The sequence below is a fragment of the Simochromis diagramma genome, unplaced genomic scaffold (assembly GCF_900408965.1).
Source record: "Simochromis diagramma unplaced genomic scaffold, fSimDia1.1 OVJJ01000705.1, whole genome shotgun sequence".
Taxonomy (NCBI): domain Eukaryota; kingdom Metazoa; phylum Chordata; class Actinopteri; order Cichliformes; family Cichlidae; genus Simochromis; species Simochromis diagramma.
The window spans coordinates 3,323,418-3,340,722 of NW_024387448.1; the positions used below are offsets into that span (position 1 = coordinate 3,323,418).

General features: G+C 42.3%; 2 protein-coding genes across 6 annotated transcripts in view; both read right to left on the reverse strand.

Annotated features, from left to right (window-relative positions):
* Positions 1 to 8,773, reverse strand: part of LOC120722655 (SLIT-ROBO Rho GTPase-activating protein 3-like) — a 31,488-nt gene extending 22,715 nt beyond the window's left edge. For 2 of the 3 annotated variants that reach the window (XM_040013715.1, XM_040013713.1), the window contains exons 1-2: positions 8,525 to 8,773; positions 350 to 707 (exon numbers count right to left, since the gene is read on the reverse strand). In XM_040013715.1, coding sequence (XP_039869649.1) covers positions 350 to 419 — 70 coding nt within the window. In that variant the 5' untranslated portion in view covers positions 420 to 707; positions 8,525 to 8,773. The other variant, XM_040013714.1, reaches the window with a different exon arrangement.
* Positions 8,774 to 10,345: 1,572 nt separating this feature from the next.
* On the reverse strand, positions 10,346 to 17,286 carry zgc:103759 (U8 snoRNA-decapping enzyme). Of its 3 annotated transcripts, none has more exons than XM_040013719.1 (5): positions 17,185 to 17,286; positions 14,863 to 14,994; positions 14,708 to 14,748; positions 11,253 to 11,493; positions 10,346 to 11,162 (listed from the first exon to the last, which is right to left on the reverse strand). In XM_040013719.1, the coding sequence occupies exons 2-5, from the start codon at positions 14,992 to 14,994 to the stop codon at positions 10,917 to 10,919; spliced, it is 660 nt and encodes a 219-aa protein (XP_039869653.1). In that variant the 5' UTR covers positions 17,185 to 17,286; the 3' UTR covers positions 10,346 to 10,916. The 3 variants fall into 3 exon arrangements, with proteins under 3 accessions (XP_039869653.1, XP_039869652.1, XP_039869654.1); XM_040013718.1 differs by lacking the exon at positions 17,185 to 17,286 and adding an exon at positions 16,721 to 16,740; XM_040013720.1 differs by lacking the exon at positions 17,185 to 17,286 and adding an exon at positions 15,164 to 15,629.
* Between the last annotated feature and the right edge of the window lie 19 nt (positions 17,287 to 17,305).

Below are 17,305 nucleotides of genomic sequence, written 5' to 3' on the forward strand. Positions count from 1 at the left end.
ACAAACACACAAAAACATGCTGGTGTCATGAGAAAACCTCATTACGCCAGCACTGGTCATTTTTGTTGTTGTTTTGTTTTCACTTACACAAAAATGATTTGCTTCTTTCTAGGCAAGCTTTTCTGCTCTCCTCCCTTTACTCTGCATGGAGCTTAGGTTTGAGTACGCACACATATGTTCAGATACTGTGTGTGTTATGTATATTTGTGTGGGTGTGTGTGGATGACTGCGCAGTGCACACATTCATGCATGACTGCCCGTGTGCTGTCTTGTGTGCAGTCATGTGTGCAGGCAAACGCACATGTACAAACGCAAGCGTATACACGGAGACAAGCACATGCATATTCACCTTTCATCTGCGATTCATACTCAGCCAGGCTCCCCTTCTCCCGCCTCAGCTTTCCGTGTGAAGTCATCATCTTCGATCCCCTGGCCCTCGTCTGTCACTGAGACGCTCCTTCCCGATAGCTTCTCGGAGTCTCGCAGTCCTTCCCTCTTTCTGAAACCTTGTAACCTCAGCTTCTGCTCTTGATCAGTAGCCTGTGACCTTTCACCCTTGACCCCTTGGCCTCACTGCTCTACAGCTGAGTGCAGTGCATCGGCATCAGTGTCGATTGGCTGCTCTTGGCGGGGATGTGAGTCAGGTCGATGCGTCCATGGAATCCCCTGGGTTTCCGATGTGAACGGTGATCCATAGGTGAGCTGGCCTGAGCAGCGGGCAGGGGAGAAAAAAAAGATAGAAGTACAATGAGATTGGATATGGATGAGGAAAAAGGCAGCAGGAACAGATTTATGGAGACCGCAATGAGAGAGTGAACGAATGAGAGGAAGTGGACACATGGGGGCAGGGTGACAAGACAGAAAGGGACAGTGACACCAGAGATGGAGATATAATAGGAGGGGTGGAGAGACAAGGGTGGTGCAGAGAATGGACAGTAAGAGGGCAGAGTGATGGGGATGTGAAGGATTAAGGACTGGGGTGGGAGGGAGATGAGAGGTGATGAGTAACACCAATAATGAAGGACAGTCGTAGCCTCGAGGTTGGTTGTTGGGGATGTCCGTGAAGGTAATAGGCAAGGAAATACCTCCAGTGATTCAGTGATTTTTTTTTCTTTTCCAGAAGCACATATATATAAATGCTGGTTAGAGAACAACCACACACTGGTCTATGTTTTTTTTTTCAATCACCGGTGGTTTGCTGATCTATTAATGACTTGTCATTCTTGGTTTGAGGGTTGGTTTGTGTTAAGAGGTGACCCCACTAACACAGCAAAGTCAGTGTATGTGCTACTCAGGCTGAGAAGAACATCAACCATCAGGTAAAAGACATAAAAATCTGTTGTGAGATCCCCTAATTCTGCTCCTCAACTTTAATCCAAGACAACTTTATTTATGAAGCACTATAGAGAACATTAGTTCAAGTTATACCCATTATATTATTGTATACTTGTTATACCCATCTACAGGCATTGGTGAAACAAGAGGCCACCTTCTAGATGAAAAGGGATGCTAACATGTAAGAGACAAAAAACTGCAGTTCCTAAAAATGGCCAGTAGAGGCCGACTCCAGAAGTGAGTCAATTCCCATTCCCATTTTAAATTTCCCAACAGTTGGACATTATTCACAGTCTCCTCTGAAAAAGCAAGTACACACTTACTGCTTCCATAGGAATTAAGCGTAATTTATGGGTAACTACTTAAGAGTGAGTAGCAGCCAGGTGGTGATAATCAAATGTACTTCATTTATTGATCAGTAGCCTGCTTGAGCACCTCTATGAAACCCGACGTTCTGGCAGTTTTCTGGTCCGGAGCATCCAGGTGTGTGTTCACACAATGTCACAATCCTCCCAGGAGTGGGTAGTCCAATAAATCCACCCCAAGGTCAGACTGTGCAGAGCTCACACAAACTGCAAAAATCCAAGAGCCACATCTCAGACAGTACAGGCATCAGACAGCATGTTAAATGAGAGTGCATGGAAACACAGCCTAGGTTTACAAAGTTGTATCTGAGCAAACAACATGAAGAAACCACAAGACTTCTGTAATAACCTCTTCTGGACAGACCAGACCAAACTGGAGATGACTGGTCACAAAGCACAGCAACAACCAAACACAGCTTAACAGCGCAAACACCTCATCTCAGACATTGCTTATGAGTGAAAACGTAGCGCTTCCAGTCGATTTTAAGTGGAAACTCTGAGAATAGCCTGTTCCAGACAACATTATGTGTTCAGCATAAGTTACCGTGGTGATTTAGCCGGATGAAAAAGTTAGCCACTTCTCGGACACGGAAAACTTTGACATAGCTAAAGCTCGACTGAAACTGGGTGATGCAACAGGACAATGATCCCAGCTAATCTAGAAAAGAATAGCAGAAAAAGAAAAGAAATAAGGGGCTATCATCCTGGCTAGTGGCATCTCTGAAACAACTGCGATTATGCACTAATAAACTATGTTTAACCTACTAGCATTTCTGACGCAGACGAACAAGAGCAGCAACATACAAATGTCCCGACGTGCACATCCCCAGCCTAAATATAGTTACTACTTCTTCCAAAATACTAAGACAGCTCTCTGACTTTGGGGTTTCACAAAAGGACTTCATGAAACAACAGTGGCTACATCCATCACATATATACAGTCTATGTTTGCTAATGATTTCTACTGTGCAAACAGGTGGTGTCTATTCCCTACCTCAGTGTATTCAGTTAGTGGGCAGGTTATTCATTGGTTGAACCACGTAATATCACACTGGGTTGGGTTTTAAAATGGCTACAAGCTGGTTTCTCCAACACAGAATAACCTTTTAAGCTTGGTAACTGGGTGAGGTTTTTTTTTTTACTTAAATCATCTTCTGGTCTAGTGCTCTTAATATTTTAACATTTTTACCATTCACTGTGTAATATAAGGTCTGGTTATCTTTTGTTTGTAGTCAAATCATAGTGCTGTGACGTGTCATGTTCACAAGTTCACAATGTAAATATATTGTGCCTATGCATAACTAAACATACAGAGAAGAGAAGCCAACAGGAAAGAGACCGGGAGAAAATAACATATTTAGAGAATGCAAAGTGCGCTTGATTTTCTGTACTTTGAGGACGACTTTCAAGTCCTTCGAGGCTGTCAATGAAAATCAGTTTCTTACTCATCTCTCACTTTTAACTTCAACACACATGCAAGGAAGCACACACACACCCATATATACAGAGGCAGCTTCACCCCCCACATCCTGTGTCAGTTTCTCAACAGGTTTCAGAACCCTGTGAAGGATACAAAAAAAAATCCTTCAGTGGAAATTGTTCCTCAATCCGCCACAAGCAATCAATTGTGTTCAGTTCACAAAAGTAACTGAAGTTAAAAGACACCAGGTGGTTTAATGCAGTTTCATTTATACTGTAAAGTTAATACTGTTGATGCAGATAGATTGTACGGCAGTACAGCACACTCAAGGAGATAAAAAACAAACAAGAAAGCTGGCCTGGCATCTCTTCAATGCCATCTTAACAACTGTTGTCCGACCTGTGCTTTCATTTCCTCCAAAAACAGTGCACTGAATGTGATCCAGACATAGTCAGTCATGGTTTCAAGTGGAGAGTAAATCTGGAAGCAGAGCGAGCGAACGCGAAGAGAAAATCTGCAAATGAGACTCCGAGGGTCCCGAGACCTCTGGAGGCACAGGAAGCCTTCATCAGCGTGCGACCTTAATCTGCACAGAACAAAGCCACTGTAAATGATCTGAGGAGGAGAGAGGAGGGGATGTGAGGGATTCAGCAAAAGACGAGGGAAAACAGTGGGGGTGGGTGGGTGGCGGCCGGGACAGAGAGACAGAGGTTAGAGGGGAGCAGTGTTTCATACTTAAAGTCAAGGTCACTGAATGAAAGAGGTCACGTGGTGCACGTGGTGAATATAAAGCATACTGACGACAGGGCAGGATAAATGTGGTAGCGTGTCTTAGAGCTTTACTGCCATCGAGGGGGTTTCCTGCTAATGTCAGTTAAAGGAAAAAAGAAAAAGGGACACTAAGCAGAATCAATACAAGGATGATATTGTGTTAGATGTTATGCTGATACTGCATGGGGATTTCCTGACACTACTGTTAGCCAGCAACGATTTGCTATGTTGACCGTGTTACTGTGCAGAACTTTATGTTGTGCTGTCTAATTGCAAATTGTAAGACTTCTCACAGCTGCCTCGGAGGAAAACCATCCCAAAACCCCCTGAACTCAGGACATAGCCAAACCGTAAAAACAAACAAAAAAAAAATCATAAAAACAAGTAAGGAAACATATGGGTGTCAGCCAGCGGGACCCTCGGCCAGATGATCTAACTTCCCGAAAAGCTGACTTTTGGGAACTATTAGGCTTCCGCTCAACAGCACTGCAGACACAGGTGCTGAAGCAGCGTCGTCACCACAGATGAATGCTGAAAATCATGAATGCATGATCATGCCAAACACGATCATATGCTAATGTATGCTCCAGCTGTGCATTGACTGATGTGAAAGCCCAAGTCAGACAGAGTCAGGTGTGACACCGATCAATTGACGTGCTGATTGGAGAGCCTCCTTTAGATGCAATCAGGACCTGGGACAGGATGGAGCTGGTTGCAGCTTATACTGCAGGAGTGAGTAGGATAAACATCAGCTAACAAAAATGTTACATTACATGGCTTACAAAAAAAAAGAAAAGTATAGACCCATACTGTGTCTGGCACGTCATATTATTGTGCAATGTGCAATGTAAATAAAGCATACTGATGAAACAGAATTTGCATAAATGATCAACAATCTGGACCTGTGGATGGAAAAATATAGCTGTATATGTATTTTTAAGCATATATTGTTCCACACATAGGGAGGTAACCTAAATGAGGGATCACACCTTCGGCCAATTCTGTTTACTCATCATGATAAGTACTTCTCAGGACATGATCATAAATGTTTAATGGTCTAGAGGAAACCCTGATGATGTAATCAGAGTTATCTAAAGAGTAAGTGCATGCCACACATCGTGGGTGTGAAATTAAAAAATAAATAAATAAAACTTCTGTAGTGGGCAGAAAGAGACTGAATAAAACCCGCTGTCCAGTCACGATATGGTTCATGAAGAGCTTTCTCATATAACCAGCTGAATGTGTAGATATCTTAGAAGTTGGCTGCTTCCGTTTTGACTGCTGTTTCTAAAAGTCGTCTGGTTTGAGTATCCCAGTTTTGTGAAAATGCAACACTGACTTTCTGTAGTAACTCTTACAGTGAGTTTTTGTAGCCTTTTTTTATTTTTTTATTTTCACCTCTGTGACTACAAATCACAGCTGGAGGTTGACACATGCTAAAAGCCAACAGCAACTTCAACAGGTTTTACATTTAACCAAAGTAGATGAACTTAAAACTACACTTCCTTTATTGTCCACTTGATGCTGGCTCCAAAACTGAGTCACGTCCCATTTGCTCCATTGTTAAAATGTCCAGCTTAAGCCTAGATTAAAAACAAAACAAAAGTTTTGCCTTCATCGTTAACCAAGGTATGGTGGACAATGTTACCCATACTAGTGAGCTGTAAAATTAGAAATGCGTCTACTTTTGCTGGCAGGTTGCTTGACCTCTGCTGATTCCTGAACTCAACCAGCCTCAACCATGTTTGTGTTGTTGGTGCCACTTGGCGGATTTTTTAAGAAAATTATCTGATCAATAATATGGCCTGCTGTGTGGTGCGGAGTTTCTTGCCCAAAAAGTTAATGATTCAGTTTTAGTGAGTGAAATCCTACGTAGCATTAATTAGCAGGTTTACAACCTGATGCACCTTGCTAAGCTTGCTAGCATTAACTAATAACTTAGCACTTAGAACTCCCTTCCAGATATGGTTATATGGATCTACAAAATCCCCCCCGCGCAGCACAGCAGAAGGTAAAATGCTAACGTTGAGGTTTCAAGCTACGGAGTCTAAAACCCAAGTGATGATATTGTGGCTACATCCATCTTTGATATACAGTTTTTTTGCTTAGACTCTACAAAAGAACAGTATTAGTGAATGGCTGAGTGTGACTTGCAGCGTAAAATGATTTGAGTCATCAAGATAACTAGAAAGGTAGTGGGTATCAACCGACTTTCAACTGCTGGAAGTTACCTTATTTGTCAGCCAACTTGCTGCATGACGGTAATTCTGAAACCACAGTACACAGCCAACGTGACTGCATCACAACAAAAGGTAGCACAAACTCATACCGACTCCAGGCCCATAACTTATTTAGAATCTGCCATGAGATTTAGGACGCTATATTCGCCATGCAAAGTAGCCAAAATCCAGGTTTGTTTGCTTCTTGCCAGAGTTTCTATACACTCCTGTGTACCCTGTGAAGTGCTGCTCGTGCAGAAACTTCCACAGCAAACAGGAAACTGCATAATAGTATGCTACCACAGGTTTTTTTCCTCTCACAACCATCTGTAGAGAATTACTCTGTTACCTGAAAATCTCACCAAAATTTTTTAGCAGCAGCTTAATCCTGGCTCGCGTCACTGCCAAAAACACACAACACAGGGTCAGCTAGTTTCAAGGTGGTAGAGGAGAACCACACGGAATTCATATCATAAAAGAAAGTGCGGCCAGCAGTCCACTAAGTACCGCACAGAGCAAAAAGATTTACATTTGCAAAAGGACATATATTTTTTTCTGGCAGTAGCACAGTAGCCATATTATACACATGGCAGGCGCCTTTTAGATTCTGGCATGATACCTAATTGCAAAAGCACAGAGATTAACTGTGAAACAGACAGGGCTACAAAACCAAAGCCAAAGGGCACAGAAAGATTTCCACTCATGTCCTGCCACGTCTGACTTTAATGCAGAAGATCATTTACAGGCAATGTTTGTGGAATGCATACCTGTAGATCCCGTCAGTAATCAAAAACAGAAAAAAAAAAGGTGAAATGAAACAGTTGGGCAGTGTGAGGGGGTGGAAGGCTGTCAGGCCACATCCGCTCCTCAGGCACAGCTGAAACTGCCTGAGCACAGCGCTGAAACCTTCTCTAAGTGAGATAATTAATCAGCACTTTAGGTTTAGTTCTACTGATATTTTTTGCTCCCCGGGTCTACAGTACTGAAAGAGAAAATCTCACTGCTGTAATATGAAATCAGGGACATTTACACAAATATCTCCAACTGGTTCTAAATCTAACTACAGTTTTTTTTTTTTAAGATATGCATATATATTAATAGTAAGCATATTTGAGGCCACTTTCCATTTCCATTGTTCTACATTTACGGAAACAAAACTACTTTTGACTCCACCATCTTTCAGCCAGACCTGCTGTTACAAATTTGAAGTTATGGTCATAAAATAGTTATAAAGCAGGTCCACCCTACCTGACATACATTCACCTATATTGAATTGGTTACAGCATATGACTGCATCAATAGATAGAAAGTAAAATTACTGTTAAATTGTTCTGCATCCTTTGGGTTAAAATGACTGTGACCTAAAGACTGTGACCACATGTGGTTTCAAATTCTGTGGAAAAAGTGTCACGCCTGATTTCCTGTAATGTCACTTAAGTGTCCGGCACAGCTCATTGGCAAATCAACACATGAGGGAAGTGGAGTAGGTCAAAATTAGCACCACGTTATGCATGTGCAAGCACAGCAAACACGCTTGAAGCACACCACTGTCTGTGCAGTTGTTTTGATGCAGTGAAAGCAAGGACGCTCGTGTTGCCATCTGAGGTCAGGGATTTGCATCTTAGATCAGGCCAACCTGTGAGCCGGAAGGGCTACGATTTCAATCAACGTGAGAATTTCAAGTTTTATCGTGATCCCAGTGCAACAATGTCGCTCTCGAATCTGCTGCTCCTCCTGGGTTTAACTAAAGGTAAACTCATCAAATAAGAAAACAAAACATACCAATCGGCTTCCTACATAAGCTTTTGAGCTTGCTGTGTCTGTACTCGAGCTGCTGTCTTACATTACCATCACAATCTTTGTTGTTGCACTGTGAACCAACAGCACAAAGGGAGCGCTACTTTGCAGATGCCTCTGAGAAGCTTGTTTATCTGCGTGCCTTAATAACATAACATGAAAATAGCTGTGAACTCCTTATAGGTGAGAAAGCCAGCAGGTGGGATTTAAGGTTCCACAGCTCCATCAGCACTGGTGTTTTTTTGTTTTTAACAGTGGCTGTAAATCACCCCATATGGACAAGGCACAGTGGCAGGGCTCCACACAATGGCCACATAAACACCTCAGCATAATTACACAAGCACGCAAACACACACACTCTCTCTCACACACACATTCACACTCATATACAGAGCATCAACAGTGAAAATGGTGCACACTGTATTACATAATTGATACTCCTCTAACAGCCAGTAGCTCCATTTGTCCACTTACAAACCCCCCAAGAGGACACAGTGTCCATTTAAGACACCAAACTATATATAAACACACAGACACATTCACTTCAGTCACGCATGCACATGCTCACACACACAGGTTGTTTCTGGATTTATGAGCAGCATGACAGCCGTACATACCTCACTTTGTGGTCCTCTTCGGTCTCTTTCTATGTGTTCCTCAGCTCTCCACCTCTCTTTACATCCTTCGCTCTCTTTCTACCACAGACACACACACACACACACATACACACACACAGACAGTGTGTTTGAATCTGACAGATTTCTCTCAGCTCAGTACTCTCCACCCTCTCTCTCTATTTCTCAGGGACACACACACACACAAACTCGCTCACTCAAAAAACAGCCCTCCCTCTCTCCCGCCTTTCTTTCTTCCTTCCCTCTCCTGCCAAATAGCCTCTCCTCTCGCTCACTCACTCTCGCCAGAGCTGCCTCTCTCCTCCCCACTCTCCCTCTCCGCCATGCGAAGCAGCGCAAAAAGCCACGCCCCCGCGCTCTCTCCTCTCCTCTGGGCGGCTATAAATACCGCTGCTGCTATGAATATACCGTCTTTCTCCCTCAGCATCCCTCGCTCCTGCTCTCTCCCCCCCTGCATCCATCCTTCCCCCTCACCTACACTGCACTACCCTGCAACCCCCACCAATCTTTTTCTAAATGTTTCCTAATGACCTTGTATTATTTTCCCTTGCAGCACACGACAGCATCCTTTTATCCCCCCCCCCCCCCACACACACCTTACTGTCATGCAAGATGCAATCGTTGACACACAAAAACACAAAAAGGGCCACAGGATCACATAAAAGGCAACCACAGACAGGAGCGATTGGTACTACCAGTCTCTTTTGCTTCCTGTCTATCGTGTCGGATGTGGTGCGTATTCCCCCCCCTCCTCCTCACAGCTCAGAAAAACACGCTCGGATCGAGAGACGCGCACCGACAGCAGATCGCACCGTACTCCGCTGCACAAATTAATTCTACCTTCATCACTAATAGCATTAACACCTGCTCGATGATGAGTCAATCTGCATGTAGCTATGATTAATGGACACCCCTGTAAGAATGCAATAAGTCCCCATGAAATCCATTATGTTAGATGAGTGAACGAGCGGGATACTCTGCACATTTCTTCCACGCGTTCCAGCTTTTATCTGATGAATGCAGGAGGATGAATGCAGTGTAGTAATAATATGACATGGATAAATGATGCTCCTGCACCTGCAGAAGTTGACTGATTTAAAAATAAATAAAAATAAAATAAAACCAGAGAATGGATCTTATACTTTCAGTACAGTAGGTATCATGAACGCTGAGCAACATCCTGTCTCTGCTCTTCCTCACTGGCAGCAATAATGTTGGGGAATGAGGTTACTAACATCTGGAGCAAGCGCGTTATGTGCACCAAGGGTGCACTTAAACAGAATCAAATCTTCGCCTGCAGGCTGTATAGTATGTCACGGACGTAATTAATCCTCCACCACCAGCACCACCACTGCTGATGTGCTGCAACTTCAAATGAAACCTACCATCAACAAAAAAAAGAAAGAAAGAAAAGGAAATGTGAGGAGCACACAGACAAAGAATCCCTTCTGACTGAAAAGGCTGTAGATCATACACATCCTGCCTCATTATTGATACCAGCAGATAAAGGAAACCACAGGGTGCCTATGCAATGCCATATAAGGTAACCCCTCATCTTATGTTGCTTCTCTGAGTGCTGTGTAGCACTTTTGATAGATGCCTGTGAGATAAGTGTCAAAATTGCTGCTAGAATAACAGAAAAGTGATCTTCACCAGCACATAAAGATGTGACTGTAAATGTAAAAAAATAAATTAATTAAAAAATGCTCTCGCCCTTGTAATTAGCATTTCAATTTTGGCTGTTTGAAATCAACACAGTGCTGACGATTGAAATGAAGAGAAATGACAGGAAAGACTCAGACGTGATGGGCAGTGTGAACAGCTTTATTTCCATTAATTGTAAGGGAGCTGATAATGTTTTGCCCCAAACTGTTTGGTGCACAGTATGCAATTATGAGTCACCAGCTCAGAGTCAGCGTGACAGCATGAGTGTGAGTGTGGAGGTTTATGTGTGAGATTGTGCTGCGGAGGGTCAAAACCGAGCATAGGGTTAGTTCAGGCGGGCCACGGAAATCAAGCTCAGCTGAGACCCTTCTACACAGTTAATTGACAAATGTCAAATAGGGCACGCTATTTAAGCCGGTTCAGTCTGCCCACGGTTACTGTGCATCTACAAGCTGCTTTGGAACCCACCTCCACTCCTGCCTCTCTTATTTTAATGCCATGTCTGACTCAATTAGTGTCATATCCGTTGTCCTTAAAGCCTGCTCTGTTCTTGCTGCTGGCCTCCCACCTTTGGCTTTCCATACTCATGTATGGCGGGGAGTTTCCAGAGTATAAGTTACAGTGGATTTGAAATCATCTTTTGTCTATAACAGTCCTGATGGATCTGTATTTACATTTTGAGAGGATGTAGCAATGCAGCTGCATTTTTTTAAAACTGTTTCCTCAATCCCTGGGTCAGTGCCAGGGCTGCTTGCAGGTCCTGTTTCGTGTGTGCATGAGTCTTTAGAGAGTGCGTCAGGGCCTTGTGCAACTCCCCGGGGGCGACCAGGTTGAGTCTCAGCATCGAGTGGACCAGCTGGGAGCGAGCGTTGCCGATGAAAGAGTGTGACAGGAAGGATGCGAGCCCTCCTCCTCCTTTCATGGTGTAGAGGGGGACTCTGACCATTCCCAGGACCTGGAGTCAGGCAGAGAAAGAAGGTGGTGAGGATCAGAGCATGAGATCAGGTAAATCGCTGCAATCAGTCACTCTGGAAGGACACATTACCTCCAAACCGTGATCTGCTGCAGTGGATGCAGCTGCCCTCTCCACCTCCCTAATCTGCTCTTCATCCATCTTCTTCACGTAAAAGTGAGTGATAAGACGTGAAGAGGAGGAGGGGGAGGAAGGAGGTGCATAGCAAGAATCCACATGATCTTCAACAGAGATTGGCAAAGCCAGGCCCAGCTCTTCTGACAATTCCCTGCTAAGCCCCGACTCAAGGGTCTCCTCCGAAGGGTTAACGAGCCTGAAGTGTGAGAATCAAAGGTCAGCAACAGATGTGAAAGTAGATAAACGATGTCAGAGGCACTGCTCTCCTGACAATAAATCACACTAATTGAAAGGCTAATTCAATTTAAAGCCCTAAGTTAGTTTGTCCAGGTGATGGTGCTGATCACTTCTCCTTCAAGTCACTAGATTTCGAGTCTCATCTTAGAAAATGTGCAAAAAAAAATATAGTAACAAAAGCTCAACCTGAACTGTTACAATAACAATATACCGGACATAATGGACGAAATGCACAGAGGCTAAAGATACAGTTTCACTGTGTTTGACAGTGCGCAAAGATAAAAACATTTGCCAAAGTGATCAGAGTGACGTTTGTATCCAGAAGAGCACAAGTACAGCAAAAGGAAAGCAAAAGGTAACAGCTAGCAGGATGTTAAATGCCTAAAAGCGAATCGCTTTGGATATCAGCCAACAACCGTTTTATACGGAACACTTGCTTATCAACAGCTCCGTGTGATTCTAACATATCAAGTTTGTCACGTTTTCTTTTTTTATATATATTTCAGAGCAATTTATAGGCTTCTATAAAAATCTCTGAAGGAGTTTAGGTGTGTTTTGTACTGTTGCCATAGTGTCAAAGTATTGGTCAACATCCAGACGCACATTTCCATTATCATTAGGAGAACACCGACAACTAAGAGCAGCTCTTTAGAGAGGTTCTTAACCCTCGTAAATGTCACTGGAAGAGACAGAAAAGGCCACTTGCTGTCATGCAATTAACTGAAGTGACCGCTGCTTTTACATGTATCGTGTCTCAGCAGGTCACTCTCTAACAAAGCTGTGTGGACAGAACTGTGACTGGGCACAGTTGGGAGTCCTTTTTAACACGTTTATTATCATTATTGGTATCATTATCAATCTTTGTTACGCTTACTGAGTATTTTCTGCTGTGGTGCTTGGATTCTTTTGGGTTTTTTTTTTTCCATAGAACATGAGTGATAACTCATGCACAGCTTAATTGTGGCCCCACAATTAATAATAGGTTAAAATGGTGCTATTATGCATGTCCATATTAACAGGGCTAAAGATTTAAATAATGAGGAAAGTGTGAGTTAAGGCAATCCTCATGAGCCAACAGTTCAGGCTTCAGTGTTTGGGTCACAGAGCGGGAACAGCCCCACCCACATACTGTTAACAACATCTCTTCTTGAGGGGCAGCCAATCAGAAGAAAGTTGTCTGAAAGGGAAGGTGAACTTAAAGGGACAGTAGCTAAAAGTGTGGCTACATAGAGGCTCAGTATAAGATGAATGACTATTTTGAATTGTGAATCATGCAAAGCTACTATAGTAGATCAAATCAGTTAAAAAAACTAAAATGGAAATAAGCAGTAGAGGGCCCCTTTGATGATGCGAGACGAGTGTAGTGCAGAATGAGCTGTGGTTCAAATAAACTCAAACTTTTTTTTCTCAGTTTGAGATGATTTTGCTTCCAACTTGGCACTGCTGCAGAGGGCAGTGACCCAGATGCTGTCTACAACAAATATATGGCTAAAAATAACCATGAAATGTAGTGACACACTGTGTCAATACACAGACTTCAAAGAGCTCAGAAATTAAAAAAACATTTTTTTTTTTAGAGAAACGTATAACCACATTTCAATAGAACAGCCATCTGTGGCACAACCTGCTCTAATGTAATTCTGGTATAACCTCAAACTCAAAATCAGCCAATAACTATTTGTTTGACTGGTCTAAGGCATAAGAAAGCCAAAGAAACTCAAACTCTCACTCAATTTATCCGGGCATGTAGAATCAGTCACAGTGCCAACAGACTGATGATTTGAAGATATTAGTTTAGCATTCATAAGCAAAAAAACCCAAAACAAAAACATTTTGTCGCAAATAAAATGTAAACTTCTCATTTGAGCTGACGATGGCCACTGATACAAAGTGAACAGACTGCCTCCAAAAGGGCGACATGAATGTTTGTTCCAAATTGCAAATCGGAATTAACACCTTCGAGTCTGAGACCATGGTCCTGAACTGCAAAAGGGTGGAACACTCAGGGATGAGTTGTTGCCCTAAGTATATCAGGATCTAGTTTACAAGCGAGGGTGAGTGAAGCAGCAGACTGGCAGATGGATTTCTGTGGCGTCTGCAGTCATACAGATGCTGTACAGGTATTCTGTGATAAAGAAAGAGCTGAGTGTGAAAGGAAAAGTGTGAGTTTACTGGTTGATCTACGCTTCTGCTCTCACTTATGACCACAAGTTCTGGGTGGAGGCAGCGGAAATGAGCTTCCTTCAAAGGTTGGTCCCTTGGCCAAAGAGTTTGAGGAACTTGGACATTTAGGACGCACTCAGAGTATAGCCTCTACTCCTACATATCAAAAGGAACCAGTTAAGGTGGTTTGGGCATGTCCTACTGACAGAAGATGCCAGGGCAGTCCCAGGACACAGATCATGTGTCCTGGCTGGCTTGGGAATGCCTCGGAGTCCCTTCCAGATGAGAAGGAGGAACTGGCCGGGGAGAAAGAGAGGGGACTTGTGCTTAGACTGCTGCCCCTGTGACTCTGACAAAAAAATGGATGGATGTGTATGAATGCCTGCACAAGTCTAACAGCTAACTTTAGTAGCAGACCAAATTTACACAACTAACTAGTGTTTTGGATGTTTAATGTTGCCAGGCAGTACACGTTTTTGAAAGATTTCTTCATACACCACCTGCAGCAGTATATTAAAAACAGAGGCTACACAATTCATATGTAGTTGTATCAATAGAGCTGCCACTGTTGCTATTTGCTGACGTAGTTTTCTCTTGTTTTGCATATGTCTCTATCATTTTTCAGCCCTGTCTCTTTGCCTCCTCGTTATATAATTTCACTGTGCTGGCAAATGAAATGCCAGAGATCCTGGCAGCGACTACAGTAAATCACAAAGGCACAAGTGATTCATTTAGCAGAATACTAATTAAGCAGTATGTGACAATCTCAATCTTTACAAATAGGGGTTTAAGGCAAGATAAGTCGCTTCAAACAAGAAGCCGTCAGGCACATTTTATCATCGCCAATCCTTGCAGGACGAGGATTGTAGCATCAGTGTTTGAATGTTTGTTCTGAGCTGTAAAGGGTTTCTTTTTTCTTTCTTCTGTGAAGAACAAGAAGGCTTTACAAACCAAAAGCTAAAATGTACCTATGTTTGCAAGGAGCAAAAGCAGCACCAGGAAAGACTCACCCGCCAGGGAAACCCAGCAGACCGTCAAAGCGCATCTGCATCTGTGGAAGTGACACACAGAAATATGCCTGTTCACTCAAAGAGGCAGACATGTAAAGGTGTGTGTGTGTTAGAGTAGCTCAAATGACACACACACACACACACACACACCTCACCAGTATGATATGTTTGATGGGAATTCTTCCAAACAGCTGAGCTTTCGTGTCAGCGTAGAGCATCACATGGCACGCATGCCTGCAGCCTGAGCATGCCAATGCCTCCGCCCTCGACAGCTGTCCACTCGCCATCTACAAGCATACACACAAACACAGTGCTAAATTATACAGTCACAGTTCAGTGCTTCCTGAACACACTGGCTGGATGCCCTCTTTTGCCATGTGCTACCAAAGTGACATCATCCTATTATAGCTGCTCTTTTTGGTCATTTGTTCTCCCTCATATGCTGAGCCAACAGACCTTAATGAAACCTACTGATTAACTGGAAGGCCTGTGGGCTTGTATGCAGAAAAAAAACACAACAGATCTGAGTGACTTGCATTGGGAAAGCTTTAGCTCCCTCTACTGGGGTGGAGCAAACTGTCGAGTGAGATAATCCCTGTTCCATAGTGAACTTTTCCTCAAAATTTGGAATATGATTATGAATTTTGACACAGTTGCCTTTCATTCAGTATCATAACCAAGTCAGCACAGAAACGGCAAGTCTATTTTATGAGGATATGGAGGAGTATGTGAGACTCAGAAGAAGAAAGACAAATGAGCTGGGATTGATCAGAGATGTGTGTGAGACTTGCTGAAAACTACAACAAATGGTTGCAGGCTGTTCCAGCAAAAAGGAATCACAACTGACTATTAGCATTGGGGAGGGAATTAATTTAGACCTTGGTCGTTTTCATTTTTATGAAATAATTTTGTTTCTGTGTGCAAAGTAAAACAATGTAAGCATACAAAATAAAACAATTAATCTGTATTTCCTCAGATCTCAGATTAATGTATTCTTTGGTTAGATTTTTAAAATTCTTTATAGTTCATTAAAATTGAAAGAGGCTGTCATTTAAAAATGGACTAAAGATGCTTTGCTCAAAGTCAGTTATTTAATTTTGATTTTTTTTTTCAGTTTCAGTCTTTTATACTTTAGGCTCTAACTGGAAAAAATATGCTAAATCCTCAGCAGCCAGGGTTAGTGTTGTATATTAGCAAACCATATGGGCCTTAAGGGCACCACCGACTGGAGAACCACTACAGAGAAGATCCAATTAAGACTCAGTGAGTCAGAATATTTTTTAGTGAAAACCAACAATGAACAGCATTAAAACACGCTCTAAAATCAAGGTTTTTATGATTGAAGTATGACTGCCACCTTCTGACAGTGGTAGAACATTACATCCAAACAGGTGGCACTAAAAATAAGGTGAAATATACATTTCAGACAAAAAAAAACAAAAAAAACCCGTCACATTGGCCATAACATTTTTAGATATTTTTTAACTTTATATCCAGTTAAATATTGGAAACTCATGCTCATTTCTAATTTTGATCGATTGCCTATCAAAATAAATCATGTCTGGCCTATGATGACATTTTGTGTGCTGAAGTGGCTGAAGGTGCAAACACAGACGTCTCTGCAACAGTGTATGAATAAAATACATCACCATGTAATCCACAACTGAGAAAATGCTAATAACCCACAAATTTGTTTTTGTGGAATTCTTTCCTTTGATCTGTCAAAAAATATATATTTTGTCAAGTTTATTCCTTTTTTCAGTTTTCCTGCTCGAATTCAAACCCATTCTTTGTCCAGTTGTGCGCATGGATGTTTTAATGATCCTTAGATGGCTCAACAATCTGGTTCCCCAGATTCGTCCTTTTCACCGTGGGGTTGTCTCTATTGCCAGTATGACACACAGGTATCCCTATCATCTTCAGACAACAATGAAATTATTTTTTATTAAAAAAATAAAATCAATTATTTAATATTGACACGTGTATGCATTTGCACGAGCTGGAGATGGAAACCTTTTTTGTCGAGGTCTTTAATCTTGTCAAACTATATGACATACGACCACGCGGTGATCCAACATCTGAAAAATGGAGAATGGAATATGTAAACAAATCCAACCAGTTAACAAAACAGTTAACCTGCAACACCGGCACTCTCCGCTCTGCGCTTACACTTCCCCATCGTTTAGCAAATTAAAATGCGCGGTAAAGGCTGGGTAAGCATGGACGTTATAAACATGAGTATATTTCCCCAGCATTAAGTTCTCTTAATAAGTGTGTGTTTCTATTTGTTTATTTAAGGAGATTGATGTCTTAACTAACATTCAAACACTGTTATCGTACAGTTTATAAATTATTTTCTTAATATTTTGACATAATAGCAACACGAAATAAAGGTTAGTGCCGCGTTTGGTCAAACAATATTACTTCTAATCAAAAATGAAGTAAACCCGCTTGTTTAATAAATCACACGCATTTACCTCTGTTCTACATTAAATGCTGTCTCATTCTTCAGTCAGCAGTGCCTTTTCAAAACTTCTGGCTTTTCCGATGACGTTCTGGCCGTTGATTGGCTAAGAGAAGCATGTGGTTCCGGTTAGC

What these genes read in the sequence shown, in the direction of transcription:
- zgc:103759 (XM_040013719.1), bottom strand. Translation starts at nt 14,994, where the DNA reads ATGGCGAGTGGACAGCTGTCGAGGGCGGAGGCATTGGCATGCTCAGGC. An exon ending in CCATCAAACATATCATACTG is followed by an intron (nt 14,749 to 14,862) that starts GTGAGGTGTGTG and finishes TCACTTCCACAG; the next exon opens with ATGCAGATGCGCTTTGACGG. An exon ending in CAGCAGATCACGGTTTGGAG is followed by an intron (nt 11,163 to 11,252) that starts GTAATGTGTCCT and finishes GCCTGACTCCAG; the next exon opens with GTCCTGGGAATGGTCAGAGT.